General features: G+C 39.3%; 1 protein-coding gene across 2 annotated transcripts; it reads right to left on the bottom strand.

Annotated features, from left to right (window-relative positions):
* Positions 1-142: 142 nt before the first annotated feature.
* CIITA (class II major histocompatibility complex transactivator) lies at positions 143-27,567 on the bottom strand. Of its 2 annotated transcripts, none has more exons than XM_014252401.2 (21): positions 27,492-27,567; positions 22,278-22,419; positions 20,521-20,634; positions 20,037-20,096; positions 18,582-18,665; positions 17,941-18,003; positions 15,601-15,750; positions 14,292-14,432; positions 14,101-14,157; positions 13,289-13,348; positions 12,085-12,144; positions 9,930-11,637; positions 9,648-9,818; positions 8,723-8,794; positions 7,340-7,420; positions 6,223-6,315; positions 5,813-5,896; positions 4,962-5,045; positions 4,386-4,469; positions 3,634-3,726; positions 143-2,250 (listed from the first exon to the last, which is right to left on the bottom strand). In XM_014252401.2, the coding sequence occupies exons 2-20, from the start codon at positions 22,402-22,404 to the stop codon at positions 3,654-3,656; spliced, it is 3,366 nt and encodes a 1,121-aa protein (XP_014107876.2). In that variant the 5' UTR covers positions 22,405-22,419; positions 27,492-27,567; the 3' UTR covers positions 143-2,250; positions 3,634-3,653. The 2 variants fall into 2 exon arrangements, with proteins under 2 accessions (XP_014107876.2, XP_087920480.1); XM_088064354.1 differs by having other exon boundaries at positions 15,601-15,747.
* Between the last annotated feature and the right edge of the window lie 40 nt (positions 27,568-27,607).

Raw genomic sequence — 27,607 nt, 5'->3', positions numbered from 1 at the left:
CAGTTGCTGTGTGGTTTCATAGTATTTCCAAGAGAAACATTTTCAACGGGTACTAAAAGGTACTGTTAAACACTTTTATTAATACTTTAAAAAAGATGTGTAAAGACAACCAAAACACAAACCAACACCAAAATATCAAGATTTACAATCGGCAAATGTACATCTCCCACTAACTCAGAGAACTGCAGTACACCAAACATGATTTTAGCAGTCTAGACAGCATCCTGTAACATTCAGCTGCCTTTGGAATATTTAGCACATTCTCAGACTCAGTCACGGTAAAGTGCAGCTGCAGAATATATCCCTAAAGGGGCATTTGTCATCCAAAGCTTTGTTAAGAGAAGCCAAGAGAAGGGCTTACCATGGATGTGCATGGCTGGAGTGCTGCAGGCTGATGGGAATATCACACCAGATTTGGCTCAAACTCCCTCTCATTCAAGCAGCTCAAAGAGGAGAGAATAAATAAAATTTTTTTGTCCATGGCTCTGGCTAGAGTTTGGTTAGAGACCAGAACCATGCAGATAGTTAACAGAAATGCCACATTCTAATTACAATTATATTCTCCACAGTGTTTTCCCACCTTGCTCTCTGTTCCTTCACATGTTCTGTGATTCCCTGCTGTCAGAAACAATGAACAAGTATTCCTTCCTCCCTTCTTTCTTTAATTTGTCCACTGTCTTTAATTTGTCCACATACCTGATGTCAAGAATCTGCAGGCATTGAAACTTAAGCAGAGGAGTAAAATTTGTTGGAAAGAAAATGAATGTTGTGGGTCTGAACTGTTTAAATATGGGAGTTTTTAAAGACCAAGAAACAGAGTATTTGAGAGGTTAGTTGAGACATTCTAGTTTGCACAGATCCTTGGGTCAGTATTATCAGTGCTTCCTAGCAGAATAGATTTCAAAGAGGTGGTTGAACTAACCCTGAGCTAACTGTGAAGTATAAACTTCCCAATTTGTAGCATTTTGAGCATTCCTAGGTTTTTCCATCCCTTTTTGTGGTTCTGTCTCAGACTGTATCTGGACAGGAAACCAGAATGGTGCTCCTGACCTGACAATTGCCTTTGCACAATTTTAAGTTCTCTTCATGTTCACAGAGCAGAAATAAAAGAATAAAAGAGACAATTGATTTGCTGTTGCACTCAGCAGGATGCATATTTGGCCCACATATGACTGAGACCAGCAGCATAGACATGATAGTGCTTTGAGATGTGCTTTTGTCTGATTGCCTGGTTACTCATAACTCTGTACCAGAAGGTCACATAAACCACACATAGTAGTGATATCACTGTCAAGTATAAAATTGGTGCTTGTAAACATTTATGCTGCCAGCTGCATTTAAGAAATTACCAATCCAGGTATATGAATTTAAAGTTCTCATTTGAGACAAAGTAAAAACCTTCAAAGATTGTTTGAGGATTTGTGTGCAATAAACTGGCTATTTTTATCCATTTGGATTTCTACAATAATGTTAGAAAAATCTTTCATAGTTTTCACTTTCAATTCTTGTCTTCTTTGTTCCCACCCACCAATCTTTTTGACAGATTCTGTAACAAGTCATAGAAGATATGTTTCTGTCCCTTCAGGCAGCACTGGTTACTAGTGAAGAAAAGAGCAATTTCTAGATTCACTGATTATTATGAAGAAAAGAGCAATTTCTAGATTCACTGATTATTATGAAGAAAAGAGCAACTTTTAGATTCTTGTAGATAATCTTATAATATCAGAACGTTTTCTAGGGCTCGATGATTCTTTTTTATGCTCCTCACCCTAGTGCTTCCAATCAGTCCATACAGATAGGTGAAATCTGTAACTTTGATCTTTGAAAGTCCAAAATCATCAGACCAAATCTGATGGCAGTTACCTCTGGCACCATGAAACAAACAGATTTGATCTGTCAGTGCTTCAGATGTTGCAATTTAAGCAGCTTTCAGTTTACACTTCCATGACTTGATGATGGAATTTTATACTCACAATATCCTGGTGGTTCCTGGTCTTTTTTATTGGTGGTCACAGTATCCAGATGCTCTTTTCATCTTTGAAGCTTGATGTTGCTTAACTCTTCTACCACTTAAGTAGAAATACAGTTGGGTCTTTGAATAGCATTTTAAAACTCTATCATTCACCCCATTTTAGCATAGCTTAGAAACTTAAATGTGATATTTTTGCAACAAACATGAAAACACTGATTCATAAAGCAGCAAGAAGACAGGAAAGCACAGAGGAGACCTTCCCCTCTTCTTTATGACACCTGTAAAATGATGAAAACAGAACATTAGATGTACATCAGATTAACCACCATTAAGATTACCAAAATCATAGATTTGATGAGCTCTGTAAACAGACAACAGTGGCTGGTGGATGTTGAATGTTTCAAGGTTGGGAGACAGGATCCAGAGTTCCTGCTGCTATTTATCCTCAGGGCTAATGCAGGTTTCCTGATAGTGTATCTCTAGTGTCTCCTTTCTCAAGAAGGTAGGTTTGTTAAACAGGACAAAGATTTTATGGACTGTAGGCTAGCAAGGAGCACCACAATTTTTCACTGCTGTTGTATAAAGCTGGTCTGTGAAGCTGCCATGACATCTGAACCTTCCACAACCTGTAGCCAGGTCAGTGCCATACAAACAGCCCAGTCTACATCTGGTGATTACTGCTCTGAGAACAGGAGTCATGCAAAGGCTTGGCTCACTGCGTGGTCCAGGGAGCCACTGGCAGCTGCAGCCATCCCATGGCCAGGCCCATTCAAAGCATGGCTCATGCAGCTGGTGATCACACTGCAATTTGTTTTCTGGCCATCTAAAGAAAGCTGGAGCACATCTGATATCTGGCTTGACTCTGGCATTCACTGTAATCATTTAGCTGATGCAACATGCATATTTTTTTCTTTTAAGAGCAAGAGGAAGCACATGGCAGAAAAGTGGGAACAGAAATCCTACATAAACCCCTCAACTTCCCATGCTGGATGCAGCTCCTTCAGTCCAGGCAGTCAGATCCTCATAATCATTGACAAACTTATTAAATTCTTCACAATGCAATTACTTAAAGGATTCTTGAAACTCTTCAGGCAGGATCAATGAAGTAAAAGGGGCATCCACTGGCTAAACCACACAATGAGACTGAGAACAAGGAATATAGGAGGGAGTGTTCTGCTCTGAGTACAGCACAGGTACAGCTGCATAGTGAGACAAGCAGCTGTTGAGGATTTGTATTAAACAAAGGAAAAGTGAAAGGACTTAGTAAAAATCAACACAAAATGACCTCTGGGGAGTACAGAACTCATCTATTAAACATGAGAAGTACAGAGACCTTTAGATTTTCCACAACAGAAAACAGAAGGTAAGCAGGGCAGCTACCAGTCACTGAACTGGGCTGGACTGGGAGTTCTAGAAGTCCATTTTTCTTATTAAAGCACTTGCAGTCTGTTAGTGCAGGTGCCAGGGAGGTGGTGGATGCAAGGTGAGTGCAGGGAAAGGGGGCCTGATGTGACATTGATGTGTGCCACTCTAGGGCACCGTCTCTAAACTTGCCCATGAACATGTGCATGCTGTTACTGTGCTTGCTGCCAGTGAGCCTGGAATCAACAGCTCCCACAGAAACAAACCTAGTTGTCTGAAAGAGCCAAGGTTTATGTTACCTCTTTGGAATCCTCTGAATCTACACACTGATCCTGGAGTCCAGCTGGTGAAGGTGTTCAAGAACTCCATAGGGAATGGTGGGATTCCACATCCTGTAAGGGCAAATTCAGAAAGGAAAGAGATTTTAAGAAGTGTGATTTGCTTCACTTTCTTTTAGCATGTTTGATCTGTTTTTGGCTTTTTTTTGGTTGTTCCTGTTTGTTTTTTAAGTTGTCCTTCCCTTTGACTATCATGCTATGAAAATATATAAGCTATGGAGCAAAGGAAAATGCATTTTGATTTAGAAAAAGCAGTTCAGTACTCCATAGCCTTGTCAACTCTGGTTACAGGACACAACTGCACTCCTGTCTCTGTAACTGTTCTCTAAGTTTCCATCAAACTCCCTTCCTCTGAATGTGTACTGGTAGCTTCAGGATATTTAACCTCTAATGATGGCTGCTCATTGTTTATCCCTCAAACACAAGTGGTGCAGCACAGAGTGGGTCTGGTTCTCTGGGAGGGTAGAAAATTAACAAAGGGAGGCTCAGTGGAAACTGTTTAAGGCAAGACAAACTTGATTGCCTGGGACCACTGGGAACTAATGCAGCTGAAACCAGAGACAACATTTTTTAACATCTCTGCTTTTGTATTTTGGTGTTACCTTCTTTTATGCCTCTTATAAATCTGACAAATACAGAAGGCAGCATCAGCATGATCTCTAACCCAGTTTTACAGGATGAAGATACAGCAAACAGACTGTCAAGAGACTCACACCAAGTTCTTTATATGGGGACATTTTCGTAGGCTGTCCGTCAGCTGCTGGGCTCCAACACCAGTTATTTTGTTATACTGAACACTGAGGAATAAAAACAACTTTGTTAATCCAAATCAAATGGTGTAATCAAACTTTTCATTCAAAATCAAAAATACTGTTTAATGTATATGTTAATCTATAGATGGGGTAAAAAATTAAAAAGGAAAAACCCCCAAAGAGATTGTTGATTCAAAAAACCTGTAATAACATACTCAAAAGGTTGAATGGGAACTTCATTATATTAATTCATCTGAGGGATTCCTTTTTCTATGTTCCTGAAGTCATTCTCCAGATCCCCTTGAGCCTATTCTCCCTCTTTAAGACCAATGTTTTTGGGTTTATGGTGAACTATTCCTTAATCCTTTCTAGTCACTGACTATCTGCACTCTGCAGAAGCACATTTTCCCTGTGAAATTTTCCCGAAATATTCTTCCTAAGTTTCTGTCTCCTCTAAAATCAATCATAGAACATTTGTATTTTCAGTCTTCAAGAAAGTAAACTTTCCTGGGCCATCTCAAAAGGTTGCATACTCACTCTAGCACTCTTAAAGATGTCATTGCAGGAAGAGCCTTTGCCAGATTTTCTGCTCCAAAATCACAAATGTTATTATTGTACAAGCTGCAGAAAACCAAACCAGAATAGTCACAATTGAATAATGGATAATGTAAACAGGTATTAGATCAAGGGTTTTCAAATATGGTTAGTATACATTATACATATAGATTATACATTATACATATACATTAACTTTCAATCTATCCTTATTTGCAGTTAAAGTTTAAAATACACATTCATATTTCCTGTATCAAGTAAGGCAAATGCACATCCTTCTTCACCTAGCACAGGTACTGCAAAAATAAATCTAGATTCTGTTATTCTATGGATAACAAGAACATTTCTGTCTACATTAGATCAAATTAAAAATCTGCTAAAAAATGAAGCTCAAAGATTTGGGGTGTAGCATTCGAAAGAATTCCACATCACCAAACTACTGCAGAATTTCACACCAGGGTTTCTTGCATTCCCTGCTTTACTCAGGCCTGTGCCAGATATCCCAGTGCAGTGGGATGGACCATTGTCCCTATGTCAGCAAACACGTGCTTTGAGTTTGCAGCTGATGGTGGTCCTGGGTGCTCATCTGTGCAGGGTGTGATTCCTAAGTGGGTATTATGGACTGGCTTTAAACATCAGTCCAGTCCTTGATATATTCCCAAGATATCCTTTTGTATGTCTGTCATACCTTTTCTCCTCTTCTTTCTGAAGACTTTATGCAAGAATGAAGTCAAAAACTGCACAGTCTTGCCTCTTTGTTCCCTGTTCAGTAGCTTCTAACAGAGACAGCAAGGTATGTTTTCAAAACAACTCAACAAGATACAACTACTCACCTTAGTGTTTTTAAGGAAGACAAGGAAGGGAGAGCGGTAGCGAGGTTCTCTGCACCCAGATCTGTTATTTTATTCTGTGATAAACTACAGTAAGTGAGATCACTTTGTTAGTTGAGCACATTTATTCTAATATATTACAACGTGGGGGAAATTAATTTTCAATTTTTAAAAAATGTAATCTGGACAGTCTGTTTAGACCAAATGCAGAGAAAAAGTCAAAACAGAGCCCTTGAAGGGAAATAAGGAAGGATTAATCTATAATGAATGTACTGATTAAGTATCTCCATAGGCTCATTGGTCTTTCATGCCCATGGGAATCTGCTCATGTTTTTTAACATACTGTCCCTTATGCCTCTAGGTTTAATCTATTTCTTCTCAAAATTTCCCTGAATTGTTAACCTTGCACTTACTTTAATGTTTCCAGTGATGTCAGGGTTGGAAAGACTTCAGATAGACTCTTTGCTCCTTCATCTCCTATGCCATTTTCACTCAGAGCATCAAGGCTGTGTGACAACAAAGAGAGAATTAGCTTCCCTTTTAATCTATATTTTTGCGGTTTATTCACCTCAGAGACCACTCTATCTATCTTGAAAAGCTTCTTCTGTGCAGTAGCCTCAATCAGCATGAAGCATCACACAAATTACAGCTCTCTAATAAGCAGCATTCTGCTGCCCAAATTTACAGCCTACGAGGTTTTTTTTACTAGTTGAATGTCTTGACCCATTTCCTTTGATATGCAAGCTTATTAAAATGGTTATGAAATAGTTGTGTTCCAGCTAAGCTGAAATGACATTTCCTGTGCACACAAAAATACAGAACTGACAAAATCCAGCACAGTCTGTAAATCCTTGCCTAAAGAGCTTCTTCTCCAGAGAGGGAGAATTAAAGATGAAGTTTTCCTCATACCTAGTCACAATTTCAGATACTGGATACCCTTCTAATCTGACAGATAATTCTGGAATATATTGGACAAATTTCAATTTGAAATCTTTATTGTTTTCCTGAAATACCATGAAAAGGCCAGCTACAACACAGGCAAATGGTCAGTGGGCTGCATAAGGCCAAAGGCCCTCTCAAAACACAGTAACCTTCCCACAGCTGCCATGGAACAACACTGACTACTGCTCCTACACTTGTTTCTAGTGTAAAGAAGCTTAAAACTAAGAGAGAGTTGGTTTGTCATGGCTGTTCTGGAGATCCAGTGAAGACAGAAGTGACTGTAAGCAGTTGGTCAATGCTGGGGCAGAAGAGGGGACACTCAGGGGCTCTGTACTGAACCTTTTCCCACCCTGGGACACCCTAGGAATGGACTGAGGGGCTCTGAACAAACCACCACCAGGTGTCTCAAGGGAGAATGGGGAGCTTTTAGGCTGCTGGTATAGTTTGGGAATATTTCTGCTGTTCACTGTGGTCATCAAATAAGGAGTCTTGTTGACAAATGAAATGTTTCTTGGGTCCAAGAACTCCCCTATCATTAAGGGGTGCTGAGGAGAAATGTTAGCAAAGTTACTCTTTAACAGAACTCACTCTAAATGCTGAAGTGATGGAAATGCTGCGAGAATTTTCACGAGTTTTAGCAATCCTTGGAGGCCAAATGCTGGACCCAGCCTGGAAGAAAACAGACATGCAGCAGGTTTTTCACATGCTCACAAGCAGCAAAATTAATGAATTTTTGAGTTCTTTCCCTGCAGCTGCCAATGCAAGCTAGTTTACCCTCCTCAGAAGCAGCTATTCCCTACCACCTGTGCCACAGAATTCTGCTGTGAAGCCTCCAAATGAGGACAAACAAGACAGAGGTCAGGCAGGACAGAGCATGCACAGAACAGTGGGACATTTGCCACTTTTAGACTTATCTCACTTGCTTTAGTTTCTTGTATTTCTGTTCTCTTTTTCAGGTTTTTCACTTTAAGTATAACCTTGAGATGAAATATATATCTATCTCAGTACAAATGAAATTAAAACAACATTATTGTTCCCCTCAACTAATAACAATTCAGTCTAACTTAAAATCACAACATTTTACTGCAGCTTAAAGCATAAATGGCACTTTGATATTCATGCTCCAAGCAATTGTCTCTCATATCTTATTTGGAATATCTTTGGTATTGGAACAAGTTCAGTTATTTAAAAGAATAAGAATTTTAAACAAAAATTTAAATAAAGGGAAATTGTAAGAGGAAATTAGAAGAGAAAGCAGCATAAAACCAGAAGGGAGGCCAAGCATAGCTGTCCCAGGTTGGGTTAGATCTACAGATCAGGAAACAGGTGAAGACCTGATGAGAATTCTCCATGGTACTGCTGCAGTTTCTGCCCAAACTAATTCACATTCTATGGCAGGATATTTTGAGCAATAAAATAGCCTTGGAGGTTGCTTACAGTTTGGGGGAAAGAAATGAAGTGTTACTAAAATCTCACTTTTAAAGTGGTGATACCAAGTCAACCTCCCTTTTTCCAGAAAAAAAGGATGCTAAGTAATTTATTTGGGAGGCATTCTCTGATGTAATCCTCTCATGGCTTTAGGTCTGACAGGGTAGAAAATTACATCAAAAGACTCAGATAGAAAAGTCCAGCATTTCTGGAGAAAAAAATATTTTCCAGGTAGCTGGATCACAGTCAAAATATTTTATGCCCTGTGGCACAAGATCACTACCTGGTGGTCAGGAGATAACTTGCACTAAAACCAAACAAAATTGGTAGAGCCCTGTTGATCTGTATTGCTACAGGAGCCAGAAATGATGGTTTTTTGAGTCTTGGCCATAAATTAATAAATCTAGTTCAAAGAAAAAGCAATAAATGGGGTTTACTTAATGCTTGAAGCTGACTATAGATCAGTGCAATGGCTGTAGCCAACACCCACAACTACTCCTCCTTAAACACGACCATCTCAATCAGTAGAACTTTAGCACTTACGCAAATTCGAGTTTTCTGAGGTTTCTAATGGCAGGAATTTCATAGCTGGTGCAACCAGATGCTTCTTGAGCACTAAATAAATCACAGTAGAACCAGAATATGATAAATATTTTAGCAGCCAAAGCAGTGCTTTAAAAATAATTTGTTAGCAAACTCTTACAGAAAATAAACTGGTGTACTAACTGAGGAACCAGGAAAATTCAGAGTAACTTCTGCTCTAACCTTTCTTCAATTGAGTAATTTCAATCCAATAATTGCCTTTCATAGTGCAGTTGTTTGCTCTTTTTCCAATAAAACTTAAAAATATGTTTTTCTGAATCAACTATTTTCTGTCAAACATTAAACCATTTTGTCTATATTTTAATCAAAATACTACACCCATGTTAAATTGGTTTTTTTTAAAACCACCACCACCACCACAACAACAACAACACTTTATTTCTGCATGTTTTTAATTGCAACCAATCCCTTAGCTACATCATCAGCAGGGATGGAGCACAGGACTTCTAGAGCATGTAACACAAGCTTTTACTTCCTGGGCTAAAGGACTGACTCAGGCCATTTGGGACCAGTGCAAAACAGGTTTTCATTTATGCCCAGGTGCTACAGGGGGAAAGAATCAGCCCAAGTTATGTAACAAAATTACTGGAAGATGGCATACTCGGAGATTAAAGAGACATGCCAGCTGGCTCTGTCATTGGCAGTTTTGATGACTGCTCTGCATAGTGCTGTCATTGGTCCTCCCTGCCGTGACAGCCACCTCACAGGGGGGCAGGAGAACCCTCTGAGATGACCCAGGAGCTTGCCCTGTCTTAGTTATTTCTCCTCCGGACAAGCAGACAACCCCATTGTCCAGCACTGGTGGTGGAGCCCTGTTTTCATTAATTGCTGGTGTAAGAAGAGTTTTGACCATAAATCATCCTACCAATTCATCATCTTCTGCATCTCTACAAGGTCAGAGAGGTCGCTGATGTCCTTCATTGTCTTTGCCTTAAAGGGATCAAGAACAAATTTTTCTGTGGATGCTTTCAGCAGTTCATATTCTTTTGTCTGTTCTAAAGATTTCCAGAGCCTGACTGTGTCACTGAGGGAAGCCCTGTGAAGTGACAGAACAAACAAAACCAACAGATGTGACTGCTGTTGTTGCATGAAAGCGTCACCTACACACAGTGCTATGGATGATGCTGTGGGGTACAGAGTGACCAACCTGAATGATGTCACGTTCCTTAGGCTGACCAAGGCTTGCAGCCCTTGCATGTCAATGCTGCTGTTTCGCAAATCCAAGGAAAACTCTTTTCTTGACCTTTTCAAAATAGAGAGCAGTACATGGACATCAGGTGGTATAAGAACTATGCCCAGAAAAGACAAGTCTGGTTCGAGTCTTAAGGCCACATGCTGCAGAAGGTAATTGTTCTGTGTTTCATAAACACAATGAAAAAGCTCCAGCAGCCTCTCTGGACAGAGAGTATTAATCTGCAGCCTTCTAATGTATTTCAAGAGTGTCTTCTGTTTCTTGGTTGACTGTTTTGCATCCACATTTGAAAGAGAGCCCAAATAGAGGTCATCCTGGAGAAACATCAAACCAACCAAAAATCGAGGCATCAAATCTAACCAGTTATAAGGTTTTTTCTTCTTGGATAGAAAAGACAGGTACTTTGTTAGATTTTTATCCTTGAGTTCTTCTGCTAACAAAAGGTGGAGTGCACACAAGAAATTCTGAATGACAAAATCAGAGAATGTGCTCCCAAATTCCTCTTCTTCACTATCTGAATGTCTGGGAAATGCAAATGGCAGGACAAACCCATACTTCAGAGCAAACTCTTTAACTTCCTTAGAAGGAAGAAGATCACTTTTCATGGCACTTTGGTGCTTTTCTCCAAGACACCAGGCTATACGGGCTAGGGTAGCAAGACTCTCTTGATTTTGTGTGGTTGTAACATCTGTTTGCATAAGCATTATCTTCTGCTTAAAAAATTTTAGGAAGACTTCAGTAAGAGTTGAAGGAAGACTTTTCTCCCCCATTTCAAGCACTGCCTCACAGAGAAAACAAACAAATCTACACATAACAGGGCTGTAACAATGGCTGAACAAGTACTCATGCTCTTTGATTAATTTCAGTGCACTATCACAGTAGGGTGATTCTTCAAAATATTTGGTTATGTACAATTCTCTCTGCTGAGAGGAAAATCCTACTATTTCAATAGTCTTATCCACTTTGGATGCATACTGGTACAGTTTGTCTTTTGGTCTTGCTGTAAATAATAAAGTACAACCATTGAGTAACTTCTTTTGGATGAGTCCTGAAAGCAGCTCCTTTGTACTGCACAAATCCTTTTCAGGCTGGCTGGCTGAGCAGCGAGGAAAATTCTCATGATCATGCAATCCTTTAAACCCATCAAAAATCAGAAGGACTTTAGCAGGATTTTGCAATATATACTCAAAGATCTCTTTGCTTCCCTCTTGAGGTTTTACAAAAAATTCAAGCAGCAGTTCCTTCAGGCTGTATCGTTTCTCAGGCAAGCTTATTTGTTTGCAGTCAAACCAAAATACAAATTCAAACTGAGAAAACTCTCCACTGGACCAGTCCTGGCAGATCTTCTGAACCAGAATGCTTTTGCCCATTCCTGCTTTACCCAGAACCACAATCACTTTAGTCTCTAAGTCTTTACGTTGTGGGATTTGAAATATCTGGCTTCTATCAATGGCTGTCTTTTCCTTCTCTTGCAGGCTGAAGGTTACCAGCTCCTTTTCCATTGCTTTTGCACTATTCTTTCCAGTCTTTGTTTCAGTTTGAGTTTGAACAAGTGTCCCATCAATGAACAGGTGATCCAGATTTACTTCCCGCTCCATGGTCACAGATTTGCACGTGTCTCGGAAATAATCTTTAAGTGACGAACAGAAGGTTTCCACTTGCTCTAAAGAAATGAAGAGCATACACAGACTGAAGGAACCAGTCCACAAACTACACAATCATTTCATGATGACTTAAGTGCCTAACTGCAGTATGGTAAAAGTACAGGCATTCCCATAGAGCCGATAGGGCTGGATTTACCCCCTGCAGCTGCAGCTGAGAAGTGCAGGCACAACAGACACTTTCAGATCTATGAACAGAATCATTTTGGAGCTGTCTGTACAGATGATAAAACCACTGAAGCACACTGAGCTGCTAAGTAGGTACTACAGCTACATTTCTACAGGAAGCCAAGTCTAATATCTTGAAACAAGGAATTGTGCTCAGACCCTCAGAACAGCTTCACAAATTATTGAATGATTCCTACAAGGAGCTTTTCTGTATGGAAAGAAACACAAAATCTTTTTCCAAAAAATACTAGAAGGTTTAAGTTCAAGAGTTCTAAACTCACCTGGTCTTTTGAAAGGTTCTTCAGAAGGAATTATGGAATCTTCTTGAAATGTCTCTAAATCTGGAGAAGCAAAACAATATACTTGACAAGCACACCTAGATAATCACTGATTCAGCTTTTCTAATTTTAACAATAAGATTAATGCAAATTTCCATGTTCATTGTAGCATATATACAGAGTAAGAGATATTTTGCTAATTTTACAAGGAAAGTGAATGAAATTCTGCCACAAGTAGAATTCTGCTGATGTGCACTGCTGGAGGCAGAATGGCATCAAACAAGACCACAGCTGTTCTGACAGCTGCAGGAAGCAGATCTACCATTACCAGGTGACATCCACTGTTCTTTTCAAATGTCAGTGTTTTGCATAAATTCATGTTCACACATAGTGCTTCTTTATGTCTTCAAAAGCAATAGCTTCCTTTTGTTATTCTATACCTTGTAACCAAGCACTAAGGATGAAAGTCACAGAGAAGTGACTCTTGGTAACAGTATTTACCCATTACTCTCCCTGACAAAGTCCTGCTGCTGTCCAAATTTTTTTCTTTTCGCCTGTTTGCTTTCAAACTACTGCAGACTTCTGCAGTTGGGTCAGGTGAACAGTGTCTCCTTTACAAAAAGAAATTGTGAATTTTTCAGACAGAACATGTTTTCTACAGATTGGCAATTGCAGAGTATCAGTTTTGACAAAATTTTTGATAGGAAGAGGTTTGCAGATGCAACACTGAATTTAAATTGACAGAGACTGTAGCAAACTCAGCCTCAGAGTCTCATAACCACATGCAGCAGAGATGTACAAAAAATTACCCAAACCAAAACAGATTCATCTCCCTAAATATGTTCAAATGTGTTTCATACCATAATATCATCTTGATGATCTTGATGTAGAATGTGGTCTAAAAGAGTTTCAGAGATCTGGAAATTAATTCCTACCCTACATGCCAGCAACCTTCAGAATGGTTTGAGTTCAGATTTGCTTCTAAAAGGGAAGCACCACAGGTTTCCAGTAAGAAAGGTATTAAATAAAGAAGGGTTGGGCAAGCAAGTGTCTGGTTTTGATTTACTTTTTGTTTTATTAATTAAGAAAACAGAATGGAAGTACAGAAAAAAAAATATGTAATGAGACATTTAGATGGGAAACTGGTCAAAGCAGGCAGGAGTGAAGAACTTTTAAAAAAGAAAAATAAACTGGCTTGGCATCTTACATGCTAATTCGTCTGCTGCTGCATCTGGAATTCCGGGGCTTGTGGCATACGTTTGTTGTGCTGAATTAAATCAGTTGGAATTATTAGCACTGTTTATTCACACAAACAGTAAATACAATTTACAAAGACCTCCCCACACCTAGGGATATTTGCCTTTTAATCTCCGTGTTACACTTTTGCTTCGGGGCAGTGGAAGCCACCAGAGGGCAACAAACTCCGGCACTGGGCACAGGGACCAGCATCAACAGATACCAAACTCTGGGTTCCAGCAGCTGACGGCTGGAAGAAAAGTGTCCCAGGAAAGTTTGTTACCTGAATTGGGTCTGTTAAATCCTGACCAAGGCTCTGATTTCTTTATAAGCCTTTCTGTGGCATTAGGTTTCAGTATTGCTTAGTCAACTAAGTCATCATCATGTTGGTTTTGGGGCTTCCACTGGAGATGGCGGCAGTCTGGGTGCCAGCACTGAACATTTAAGATGCTCAGGCCAAGTCAGCATCAGATCATCTCCCACTTTCTGAAGGTGCTCCAGCACCCTTGGCTTTGCATTGTTTCCTTATTCCAGAAACTGGATGCCATAGTAAAGACAGGGGATTGGCTGATGAACCTGAAGCTCTACCACTCTTATCTCTACATTCTGGCTCAGACTAAGCAGCCAGTGATCAATACAAAGAAGGAGATAACATCCATTTTTGTTTTTTTAAGGTCAGTGGGAGTAAAGCCTGGAGGAGAGAATTGGCTTTGAGTAGAAGCACTATGGTTTCTCTCCCAGTTCAAAGTGCTGTAAATACATAAACCCCATTTTTCTACTTACCACATAAATTAACTGGAAAATTTGGAGACATGAATGTTTCCATAGAAGATGCCAGCACTAGCAAGAAACAAAGCATAGTTTTTAGCATATCTTAACTATCAGTAACTGAATTTAATCAATGCTGCTGTTGGCAGCATTTTTTTTTTAGCACTTTATGCCTCTTTATGTGGATAAAAAGTTATTGCTCTTACCTGGATATACTATAACATCAGATGTGCTATTTTCAAGAACAAAGTTAAATATCTGCTGAGGAGCACTTGCCAAGTTTTGATTCTCTTGGTACTCCTTCACACTGGCTGGTAGACACTCTGAGGTCAAAGGTTCTGACAATCCTGAAATGAGTGCAGAATAATTACTCGTGTTTTTAAAAAGTTCTGCTTTCTAAAGCTTCATGAGAGAGAAGAAACTTTCTATCAGCTCATCTTTTCTGGCAGCTTCTAGGCAAATCCTCTCTGTGGAGAATTCACAGGATCACACAAGGCCCATTGAACCCATTAAAAAAAGAACTCTTACAAAATATGATGAGCATGAAATACATGGGATTACCCAGCTTCTACCAGCCACTGTTTTCAACAGTTTAAAGAGAAATTCTATTATTATAAGGAAAAGCGCTTGAGGCAAAACTGTAAATGTACAGCCAGAGATCCAGAGAAGAGAAAATTTGTAAATAGTATGTATCCACATTAAATTTACCTTCCTTGCATTACATCCTTCCCACATAACTGCATATCATGCAGGTTGTATAAGCATCCTCCCTCTCAACCCACGCTGGGAAAGTTTTTTGTTGGTTCAGTGCTTGCAATTTAATCAGCCATAGCTCTGAGTTTCTGTAGGTGGGACAGAATTTCTTCTGCTATTGCATGATGCTTCAGTTTGCATCAGGTACTTCAAGACTTCCAGCTTACACACTGGTTTTGGTTTCTTTCCAGCACAGACTTAAAAGCAAAAGGTGTTGAACTGGGCCTCTGTCATTAGGTCTTCTCAGTGTACCATGAGCACCTCTGCTACCCAGCATGGCCCAGGCTAGGTGCCTACACAGCCCATCAGTGGGATTACTGCTCAGTTTTCATGATCAAATCACAGCCTAGATTTTGCTCTAGTGTTGCAAATGTAATTATCCCTTGGTCTTTTACAAACCTCTGGGTGAAAAAGAAATTGGAACTAAATTAAAGTTTAATTATGAAAATTTTGTGACTTCCTATTCTTAAGACAAGTAATTAATTACTTAGATTAGTATATAGTAAATAACTGTTCTCTTATAACCTGCACCAATTAAATAAAAGATTCATTCTACTCAATTAGGAGTAATGCCCTTTTAATTTCCATTTAATATTTTTCATTCTTTTAGTGAGTGACACACTTTTAAAGGCTTGACTGAGACAGCTGCCATACCTGCCATTTTATTGCCATTTCTCATAGTCAATGACAAGATTTATAAGAGTTTTCCCCATGTGTAAATCAGTCTGTGTACAGGTGCACACCTACAGCTGTGCTACATACCAGGAATTATGAGGTTTCTTTCCAGCCCATGGGCAGCAGGAGCAGAAAAGGACATGTGCTGGTTAGTTAGGGAGGTGCAGCTCACTGGGTGGCTGTTGAGAGGCATAGCAAAGAAACTGCCATTCCCTGCAGACACTGCAGGGGCTTCTGCTTTAAAATAAAATAGGAAAACAAAAGGAGAAAGTTACCTCATTGGCAGAAGTTACAGGAACCAAAGAAGAGGTCTCAGTGGATACGATAAACCACTTGATTCTGATCAGCTGTGTTTGGATTTTCCATAAGCAAGAACAATTCACAATAGCTTTCTAAAAACTATTTAGCTTTCAAAATCTTAAATGTATTTATTAAATTCTGTAGTAGATCACTTTTTCTTCTCAGCAGTTCACTCTTTAAATTTTCTTTTTCTTCATCTTTCCTGGCCTATCTTATTTCCAGATGTATGTAGATGTACATAACCCTACACATAGATGACTGGCAGATAAGACATAACAATGTCTTACACCGGCTGTACCGATTTTCCAAGCATAGTTTGTTGTCTCAATATTGCAGAAGAGCAGAGGGGCCCACAAGCAATAACCTGGGGACCTTGACTCCCTACTCAGACCCTATAGTGCTTGTAAGGACAAACAGTGTGTGTTAAGTGTCTCCCACAGAACAGTCACGAACACAAGAACTTTTAAAAATGCATCTCCTCTGCAGCACATTTTCTTCCTCCAAGAATAGAACAGATGGGGAGAGGGGCTTGTGCATTGTACAGTTTCATCTGCTTATCAAAAGATTCCTACAAATCAAGACACACTTGCTTATTTGAATTAGTCTGTTAGTTTCACTGGTTTTACAACACCCCTATTCTCAGAGCTGGTTTTGCTTTTTCCTTCCCTATTCTGTGTAGCTGCAACAAGTAAGTCTGTATTTCATCACTTTCTGTGGTCTGATGTTTTTATCAGGAGCTACAAAACTGTCTGGTGTTTGTGCCACTATTTCATTCAATTCCTTTGAAAGAATCTCATTCTTGGCTTACTGCTTTGAACTTTAGCACACATTATTCTCTTTGCTGTAGGTAGTCTTGCATTTCTGAAGAACTGATGCAGTTGCCTTTGCAGGATCATACTGTGACACCTGTGACAGGTTAAATAAACTCTTGATTTTGTCAAATAGCTCATCTTTTCGTCAATTAGATTTTTTTACACAATACTTATACTGCCTTATGTATGTGTTCCTTTCTCAGAACCTTCATTGCGTCAAGAACAGTAGAGAAACTGATAATACTCTGAGGACTTCCAGTAAAAGGATAGGTGCAGCTTCACAAAGCACCTCTTAGCTCTGTGATGATCCTTTCATCTGGAATGCAGTTTCTGTAGGGTGAGACATTTGGAACTGATGTGCCATTTCCTATGGAAAACTATTACTGTTAGTGTGGCATAAACACAGACTTTTAAAAGTGCCAAATCTATAAAGGAACTTAAGCAAAAAGAAAGTAATTCACCTTTAATGGGTATTAACTGCTTCACCTGTGTCGAAATAACTATAACCAGCAGGTACCAGTTCAGTAGAAACTCTGATAACCTTCCCAGAGCTAGCAAATGTTTTTTAACAGATAGTTCTGCTCAGTTCTCCCTCCCCACTCCCTCAGAATTCCACAAGAACACTGGAAAACCAGCTTGGATGACAGTCATGGTACACACATGTGTTGTCTCTGACTTTCATGCAGTCTGTGCCAGCTCCTTGCCTGGACTGTGCTGAGGTGCAGTCCCAGATCCCAGCACTCTGGCTGGATCTCTAGGTCACACACTGGTTTGGCTGCCCCCTGACATGTACATGGTCCCTAGGGGTTGGTGCAGTCAGAGTCCCCTTAGGAGGCTTCTGAGGTGTGCTGACACAATGAGTCAGATGTCCATTTAAAACGCAATATAAAATAGTCAAAACTGGTTGCTCTCACCTGAATTTTGGAAGAATATTTTGCTGATTTAGCTCTGCCTGAGATACCTCTTTAGGCTACAGTTGGGTAGGAACATTAGCACCAGTTTCCACCTAGGGTATGAGTTCCAGCCTGCCTGCTGGCCCCAGGTGTTGTCTTGTAGATGGTCGAACAATGTGCAAAACCTGGAAATTTCCCTTTCTCCTCTTCTTTCTTTGGTTTAAAGGACTTTATAGCATGGACTGAGCCAAGAAATCATCTTGTCACAATTATTATTTTCACTAGGATGTTTCACTGGACTTTTGGAAGTTGTCACACTTGGAACAAAGAGGATAAAACCCAGGACATGCAGAGCTATGACCTGACAGATAATATGACTCAATATTATTCAATAACCTTTTCTTATTCAGCCAATGACTTACCAATTTTCTTATATTTGGGTTCTGAAACATCACAGTAACCCTCTGCTGCAGAGCCTAAGAAAGCTGAAAGAAAGCAAGGTCATAATAAGTGGCAAAATTTTGGTTATTTTAAATTTACCCCATGAAACTTATTTTAACTTTTTAAAGTAGAAGGGGGTGTTACCAGTTTCAATTCAGCTAGTTCAGAACAGTGCAAGTCCAATGTATAAAAATGAATATGAAAAGCCTCATGTTATTTTGCTCTGACTGTGAAGTTATAATTAGTCTGCAGATTTCTGTGCCAAAGATTTTTGCTGTTGTTCTCACTATTAAAGAGGCAATTGTTCAGCCAGCATTACTAAGCTACAGATACATTGAAAACAAAGTCAACAATGCCATGAGGATGACAAAAATGCAAAGAAATGCAGCATGTTGAATGTTGTGTTATAAGACAACAAATTTTGCGAACTGTAAATTCTATGCTTGGAAGAGCTTCTTTCAGTTCCGGCCCACAAGCATGAACAAAGGCAGAGGAAGCACGTCTGGTTTCACTGAAGAACTGCATGACAAGAGCATTGGGGCAGTGCTAAAGCCAAGGGGTTGTAATGCAAGTTTAGAACTCAGGCACAAAGCCTTCCATATTCTCACTGTTTTACACTTACTTCGTTTAAGACATGTCTGCATCTTTATGTCAGGAAATTTCTCAGTGTTTTCAGCAGCAATGTCATCCAAAATAAGGTTCCCTGCTAAAAACATGAAATATGGTCTAATGTCAAACTTTTTTCTTCTAAAAAAATTACAGAGAGGAGTAAAAGCAAGAAAAACACACCAACAGAGAGCAAAGATGAAATATGCTCGAAATAAAAGATAAAAACCAAATCATGCGATACAAGATGTATCCAGATCCATATGATTTAGAAAGCCCACAAAGCTCTGAACGCAGACTTTGTCACCCTGTGTTAATTTCTGAACTGCAAACTATTAATCTATTGGTGGTGGCTAATAAAACATAAGTACTTCTCAATGCTCTAATGATGAGCAAAGGATAAAACATCACAGCTGTGTCACAGTGTGATCTCAGTACTTCTCAATTTATGTTCTAAGGTGTTTAGATCCTTTAAAAGACAGAATAAAGGGTTCTAAAAAGATTTCATATTCTGCATTATAAGAACTGTGAAGTTATCCACATCATACTTTTACTGGAAAATACTTAAGTACTAATATTGTATCCAGTTTTTTTCTAAAACCAATAAAAATATTGCCATTAGATGCAAAACCCCCCAAATGCTAAACACACCAAGGATCAGCATAAATCATTTGAAAAGCCATGTGAGCTTCCCACAGTCAGAATTATTCTAGGGAAAGACTGACCTTTGGTAAATTAGTCCAAATTATTTTGCTCAAACAAAAAATAGGATATACAGATATTCTCTGAACCTTCTGGCTCTATGGATTTCTCAACAGTCACCTATTGATATATCTGTTCTGGAATAGTAAATAGCAGTATTTATGCTGTTACCAAAACAGTGATTTGGTACCACAAGCCAAGAAAATCTCCAGTCAAGGATGGATGAAGGAATGATTTACTGTATATATAATATATATGTGCATTGCTGCATTAATCAGGGTGAGAAGTAAAACTTGACATGCTTCCTCAGGAAGCTCTGTGCATCCTGGACAGAAATCAGTGTGTGTGAACTGTATTTATACACATGCAGAGTGCTCTGGGGACTTATGTGCATCATCCCTGCTGTGCTCATAGTAAATGTGATGCTACTTGAGGCTATTAATGCACTGGACAGTGAAGCTGTGCATATTCTATGGCCATGGTGACATGTTTAGCAGCTTGGTCAGAGACAAAACTGAGATCTTTGAGAAAGGCCTGCAAAAATGCACAAATTCCTCAAGTTTTCCAAGAAAATCCTGCAACACTGTAACCAAGGGAAAGAAGTAGATACCAGAGGTATAAAAACTTTACTAGTGTTCAAACTGGGAGAATGAAGCACATCTTAGATGACATCTTAGATGTCATCTTAGACATGACATCTGTCATGTCTTCTGTCTCCATGACAGAACACTGTCATGGAGAAAATTAGTCTTTGCCATATCAATCTTACCAAAAATGTCTTCGACCTGCTTCTCCTGCTGATCCTTGAGCACATATTCTACTAATTCAGCTAGCAACAAAGGGAAAAAAAAAAAGAAGAACACAATAATGACACAGTAAATGCCACAGCAAAACTCTTGTAAACTTATCCTCATTAACAGAACTCTTCAGTGTAAGTAAAAGAGTTAAATTAAGTTTTTCTTGTAACTTGTTGTTCAGGAAATAAAGATCATACAAAAAGAGAAGTTGTGAAAGGAAGTTTTAAGCAGAAGGAGACATTAATAGAGAGATTTTCTCCCAACAACCACAAGTTACTGTTAATTGGTTTCCCCACAGTGCACAGGTTCAGGTACTCTACATCAGATCTACCACACATGAGGGAAAGGCTACTTGAGTAAATGCCATGTCTTCAGATTGAGAATAAAATTTATAAGAAATAGCTATAGCAAATGATTGTAAAATAATGATTTAAAAAACAAAAACTGCTTTCATACCGATTTTAGCATAAGCATCCATGGTGTTGGAACAGGGGTAGAAGCCATCTCCATTTTCATATGGGAAATCCACATTATTTAACTGTTCATAGTTGCTGGCATCAACTTCAAGATCTAGAGTTAGTAAGGAATATGTACTGGCTCAATGAATGGCATAACCAAGCAGTAAAAATGCCAGACAGCAGGACATGCAGAACAGGCGGATTTGCTACTTCAACAGAAGGCTTTGGTTTTTCATTGTGTGTTGGCTGAGAAGGAACAGAACTGAACTTTCAGTAATTTACAGTCACCTGGAAATCAGCACTTTTCTTTTGCTAAACTCTGAGACCTCATCTCTCCTAGTAAATAAAATACTTCCTGAATCCATTCTATGACAATCAAGCCCAGACTCATACAGCCTATTAAACCTTCTTGTCCTTCAGGATATGGTGGTATCACCCAGGTGCCCTGTTCAGAACAATGCTGTGTCCATGCTAATCCCTGAACTGCACTACAAATTGTCAGCTGGCCAGGAACCTTGCTAACACCTTCACAGCAGAGATGCCCAGCTTCCAGAAACTGATACCATGTCCTGATGATGTTTGATTTACCTACATCATCTCAGGCATTGCTAAGGCTCAAAAGTATTCCAATCGGTGAAACATCTGCGATAGCATGAGTCAGTGCTTGACCCCTAATTCATTCTACTTTTCGTCACTGAGCAAATGAGGCCATGGGGTAAGAAACACTCCTGCAGCTGTTTTTAACAGACAGAAGCTGAGAGGGAAAAGCCCAACCTGGGAAATGATCAATCACAAAGATGATTCCAGATTCTGGTGCTCAGTTCTCCACTGATTTGCCTACTGGCATGGGCACTCATGAAAGCCACAATGCTCCAATTTGGTAATATTTTCCACCTATTTGGCACAGAACTGTGAGACTTTATATCTGGCATACATCAGCTCTTCTCCTCTCATTGCCATTCTCAATCCATGGTCCAGCTCATTTGTTTAAAATAAGCTCAGCTAACTCTCCATATCACAGACACACTTTAATACTTTTATAACAGAACACTCTGGGGAGGGAGGGCAGATCAGTCCACAACTTCCACACAATGTCAGGAGCACAAAGTTTGAGATTAGGGGAAACCTCCTGATCTGATTACCTGTAGGAACTGAAGTGCAATAAATTATCAACTTTATACTATTGCCCTTCCGCTTTCTCATTTGTAATGGAATTATAATAATGGAATTATAATAATGGAATTATAAAATCACTGTGTCCCAAAAAGATGAAAAACAGCATCTGGTAATGCAACTCCATTGTTTTGGTGCTTTAGGATCTCAGAAGGCAACGTAACGCTGTTTGCTTGTGGGCTGTCTTCATCACAAACTCATCTAAAAGTCTCTATTTTACAAAACTTTTGGCTTCAATCCGCAGAGCTGTTGACAATTACACTTGGCCAGATTATGACAGGAACATTTGCAAATAAACTACTTACAGGAATGATATCCAAATGAAAAACACTGTCATGCCCTGTTGAGTGACAGTACAGTGTGTTTTATTACGACTCACCGACCAGGATGCTATAAGTATGTACAATTTAAAAACATGACTGTTTCTGGAAAAACTTACATCCTAACACCAAGTGCTTGTAAACTTTAATTCAGTCACCATGCTAAACTGCCATGAGGTGGCTTTGTAGCTGAGAGGAGACGGCAATAACTTATACCATAAGGAATAAACCAGTTGAGTACTTTTTTTAGTGTTTTACTAACCTGTAGAGAAGTCACCTTCTTCATCTCCAGGTAACTTAGGATCAAAGAAAGTACACAGATGCAATGGATCAATATCACTGTGCAGTAAATCAAGGTAGCCATTTTCAGGCACAAATACTGAATCCATGGTTTGTCTCTTTGTCTGAAATCAAATTGCACAGCAGTTAGCTATGACACAGCCACAACTTTTGTCAGTCAAATCCATAAGTCCTGCACTGTGGCTTTCTGTTGGCAAGGTACAGATTTTGAGGCTGCAGAGCTGGCATTTCTTACCAAGACTTGCACTGAGTTTTAACCCTGAGTTACTTAGAGATCCAAAGACATCTGCAGCGACACTCATCTATCTTTTTACTCCAGTGAGAGGAGTGTGGTACTGCAGTCTGACCACCTGGACCAAAAGTGCCAAGTATTGAATCAGTGGCAATCCTGGTATCTTATCAGGATATAAGTGATGCACAAATCCAGCAGCTTTCAAGGAAAATAGAAGACTGAAGTGAATATGATGGGAAAAATCAGAAGCTACATTTCTTCATAAAGTTAATCTATTCCTCCACATCATTGTAAATTCCCTTCCTCCCAGTTACTGCAGCAAACACTAGAATCAGTTCAAACATTCGTCCCGCATATTCCACAAGTATAGAATAATACTATGTGTTACTTATTCATCATCTTTATCAAATTATTTCAAACCCAAATATTGGCTCTTCAGTGTTTATCGATCACTGTGTAAATGCCACCTGAGCTGATGATCCAAAATGATTTACACCAGCATAATACTGAGATACCAAGATGAAAAGAACAACCAGCAAAATTTTCAGACTCTATCCTGTTAAAATAGGTGTCCACACCCCACAACCATGGAAAGTTTCAGCTTGGCCTCAAGCACCATATTTTGCAATGAAGAGTATTTGTTAAATGGCTCTCAAATACTCTGCCCTTAGCAGAAGGCCACCGATGTCCCTGTTTGCATCTATCTCTGTTCCTGAGGTGTGCAAACATGCAGCAACTCCTGTCCCATGTAACCGACCTGCAACATGGAAAAAGAGAAATATAGCTAACACTGCAGCTGTGATGAAAGAAGGCAGAGCAGACCTTGTCTCACACTACCATGTGCCTTGTTATAAACTCATCTTCATTCCTCTTACCCCTCCATGGGGTTGTCCCTCTGAACAGCTTGGAAATGGATATTTCTGCATTTGCTGCAGAATATGCCAAAATCCAGAATCAGAAGTTTGAAAAGTAGGTGAACATGGTGTGGTTCCATGAGTAGGAATAGCCTGCACTAAGATAGTTCTCCTTTTGGATGTTTTATGGTTTCACTACATTACCAAGATTACAAAAATTTGGTATTATTGCCTGGCAGCTATAAATGGAAAGCAGAAGTTGAGAAACCTGCCTGAGAACCAAGAATGAGATTATAAACATACCAGATTAAATTTTCAGTTTGTTGCAACACTTTGTTTTGCCCCTTCTGTTTGTTGAATTAACAGAAAATCTAAATAGGGCCTTTCAGAAGGCAAACTTGCCAGACTGTGTGAATAAAGCTCTTGAAAAATCAACTCTGAGTCAATATAATTTTGGGGTTAGAGTCAGAGAAGAAATTGGGCAGAAGGCTCAAGGGGAATGCAAGACAGAAAAATCTATCACTCCCAAGTTCATTGTTTGGCAAACTGCTTGATTACAGCACAAAGAAAAAGGCACTTTCTAGGGAAAGAGACTGAGTAGGACTTAATCTTCATGGAAATACTAAGCTTTAATTAAATTTATAGTCATAAGAGCTTTTCTATCTTAAAGTTTTTCTTTCAATAGCATTTCTCTGTGGATAACTACATAAGTAATGCAAAAATGTTTTAAGCTACAATGGTCAAGAAGTCAGGACGCAACCAAGGGAAAGTCTTGGCAGTGCCAAGTCTGGCTACAGAGCTTAAAACTAGAATGTAAAAGATGGTATAGCTCAGGTGTGAGAGAAACAGGAGTGAGAGAAACATACTCTTCTACCTTAACAAGATGAAGATTTCCACTCTTTCAAAAATTAAGAACTCAGTTGCTTGCTTTTTTTGCTTCACCAGTCTGAATGGCCCTCAGTTTACTCTGGTACTTTTTCTTCATTGTTTTGGTTTTGACACAAATCCTTATATGGCTGTCTCTCTATTGACTACACTGGATTTAGGATCCTGGTACTTCTTTCTAATCTGAACCAAAAAATTTTTAATAGCAGATGTATTCTGCTGCATTAAAAGCATGGTCCCACCATGGAAAATAAACTGTGAATAAAGAAGCAAGTTTTTGAAAGAGGGAAATTTCTACATGGAGAGGAGGCAGAGGCAAGGAAAATTACATGTCAGAGACATGTAAGTGTTTTGCTGCATATTGTAACTGAAGTACACAAAGTGAAACCAGACCTTTACCAAGCTTGTTTACAGCAGCAATTCCTTTTCCAGAGCTTCCTCTTTTTTTGTCACAGCATCCCAGCATCCTGTCTGATGTGAAGGGTAATGCTCAGCATTTCCTCTGTTGTTTCATACATGATTTTAACTTTGTTTACTGATATTACGTTCCCTTTGGGGTCTTGTGGGACCCAGTGCTGCCAAAACACGTATTTGGCACAGTTTCATGCCAGAAGAATAACAAATTTTGTAAGGATTTCTGTGTTAGGGCTGTGAAAGCCAGTGCCAGCTCACAGCAGGAGTAAGACAGAGCCTGCAGGGACATTCAGGACAGGAGTCCCCAGGGCCACCTGTGAGGATCCCACAGACAAAGGGCATGTGCTGGGCAGGGGCGAGACAGGACATACTTCCACATGTGTTTCCATGCCATTCAGAGAGCTCAAGCCTTTGTGGTTTGGACACTGGTTAAGACAAATATTGTTCTTTAAATCCTTAAATAACACCTCCTTTCCCCAGCAGCCAATACGCTCCAGCTGCACAGCCACACTCGGCACCCTGTGTCCCCTTCGTGCCACCTCTGCAGTGACTCTGGGCACACCTGACACTGCCAGGTCTCTCCTCAGGATGCATTTGGTTCAGCTCTGCATCCTGCATACATGGCATGACAATATGGTTCACCTCCAAGACTCACAACACTTTTTTTTCAGTGCTCTTTTAGAGTTCAAGTGATATATGAATTAAAAATGCTGGAAAAGAAGTGAAAGAAACAGTGACCATCACTGTACAAAGACAAAGAAAGGGTAGGTGTTCACTTAAATCACATGTTAATCATAAGAATTAGATGGGGCGTTTTAGATTTCTAAAGGTAATGGAGGTAATTTTGATTAATCATTTTTTCCCAAATAATTTGATTTAATCTTGTTTTATATTTTAAAGGGTCAACATGTTAAAGATTCCAGGCAATGAGGTCTGCTACTAATTGAAATCAAACATTATCTAAGAGAACAAAGGATTATGAAGGCCAAAATGCAACATTTACACCAATAATAATGTAAAGGAGAGAAGATTTGAGGGGGAGCTGTTAGGGGCTTTCCTTCCCAAACCTCTGTTGACATATGAACTAACAGACAATAAATCTACCACATGAGTACAGAGGTTATGAAAATGAAAATTTGTAAAGTCATGTTAGGAACAGAGGAAATCCCCACTCCAATTTAAGTTTTTACCAGTTTAGGAAGCTGAGGATAATTCATAGAAAAGAGTAATAGTGCCATGCAAATCACACACTTTTTAACCACAGGATGACATAACATCCAAGTCTGTCATAACATTCCAAGTCCTAGAATACAGAAAAATTGAAGAGTGGTACTGCTGTGAAGACAGAAAGTTGAAAAATTAAGTACAAGTATTTCTGAACAAATGCTATTTTTCTGCAACACCCCAAACCCATTAAGTGCTACACATGAGTCTGAGTGATACAAGCTGACAAAAAAGCAGGTTATATCGTATAAATAAAGGGTCCAGTGAAACACCAGTACTTTGATTTAGAAGCACTTTGATTGAAAAGGTCAATATTGTTGGCCACAATTTTATAGCCTTGTTTCCTTTCACCAACTTTAGAAAGTTTTCTCAGATCTTCTGTACTCCCTGAGGGTTATGTCAAGGTGCACAAGGCACTCCCCCAAAGGCAGAGCTGTTTCCTGGCTTTTGCTGCAGGCAATGTTTCGGGACAAGCTTCTCTGGGAGGTGGGCAAGCCAGCAGTGGGGAAGGATAAAATTCCCTCCAATGTTCCAATGTTCCAATCATTTATGTCCTTTTCCTCTTCCCAAATAAATGACTAACAATTCCTCTGCTCCACATGTACCACATAGATTTTTCCTTTCAGAAATTCCCTGATCATTTGTAAAATGCAAGTAATGGAGCTCAATTTATATTTAGCTTTGAAGGTTTAGTTTCTATTCCAGATCTGTGAAAAACCTATACACTGAAAAGCCAGTTTAACTTTTTCTATTGGATTACCCAGCTCAAGAAGAGATACTAGTTTTGCTGAGAGTCTTTATCTTTCTGATGGAATGGTGTTACTTTCCACAGACTTTTTAGTCTAAAATTAAAAAAACAAAGACAGAGCTGAAAAAGAACCTGATCTATGTCCTGCCATGTTATTCTTTGTCTCCCTTAGAGATGAGTTTAAAGAGTTTAAAAAACATAAATAACAGGTAAAAGGAGTTTTTGCCTTTCAATGAGCTTAGCGTAGAACCAACAATGTCACTGGTGCTGGACAAGTTCAGGCAGAGCTGTAACAAGTGCCCTGCAGATGTCAGAATTGTGATTTAGAGAAGAATTTGCCTTTCATGTCCAGTATCACCACCTGTGTCACAGCTGAGCCCAGCTCTCCCATCCCAGTTGTGAGATAAAGCATCACAGCAGACATTTGGCTTTCTTCAAGACAGAACTTCAGCCCACCTCAATGGAAAGGTAAAACTGGCTGTTTTGCCAGAGTTGTGAAAAAATGGAAATAAGCCAGTTTCTTTCAGTGATTCTCAGTTTCATTTTCCATAGGTACAACACTTATACCAAAAAAGAATATTCTTAACGAAGTCTGAAACGAACTACGGAAACCCTTTGAGCAAGTAGCAGGGCTAGCCACAAAACAAAATCACAAAACATTCTCTAAAATTTCACCCACATTCAGATATCATCCTACTAATATTTGAACCAACACAAATCCAGATACTAAAACACTGCAATTACAAATATGTACAAAAAGCAAGAAAGATGAATTTACCATGAAAAAAACATGCATTCAAGGGTTGAGGAAAAACTGACCTTAAGTTCCTGCTGTTTCACTCTGGATTCAGTACCAAAAAATGATAACTGCCAGCCCTGCCAAGGGCTAACAGAAAGTGACAGCAGAAAGGAGGAAATAACAAACACCAGAACAC

The sequence above is a fragment of the Pseudopodoces humilis genome, chromosome 18 (assembly GCF_049639895.1).
Source record: "Pseudopodoces humilis isolate 2021_Gansu_Grassland_sample_001 chromosome 18, ASM4963989v1, whole genome shotgun sequence".
Classification (NCBI taxonomy): domain Eukaryota; kingdom Metazoa; phylum Chordata; class Aves; order Passeriformes; family Paridae; genus Pseudopodoces; species Pseudopodoces humilis.
Note: the sequence above shows the minus strand (reverse complement) of the source record. Positions and strands in the feature narration are given on the sequence as shown.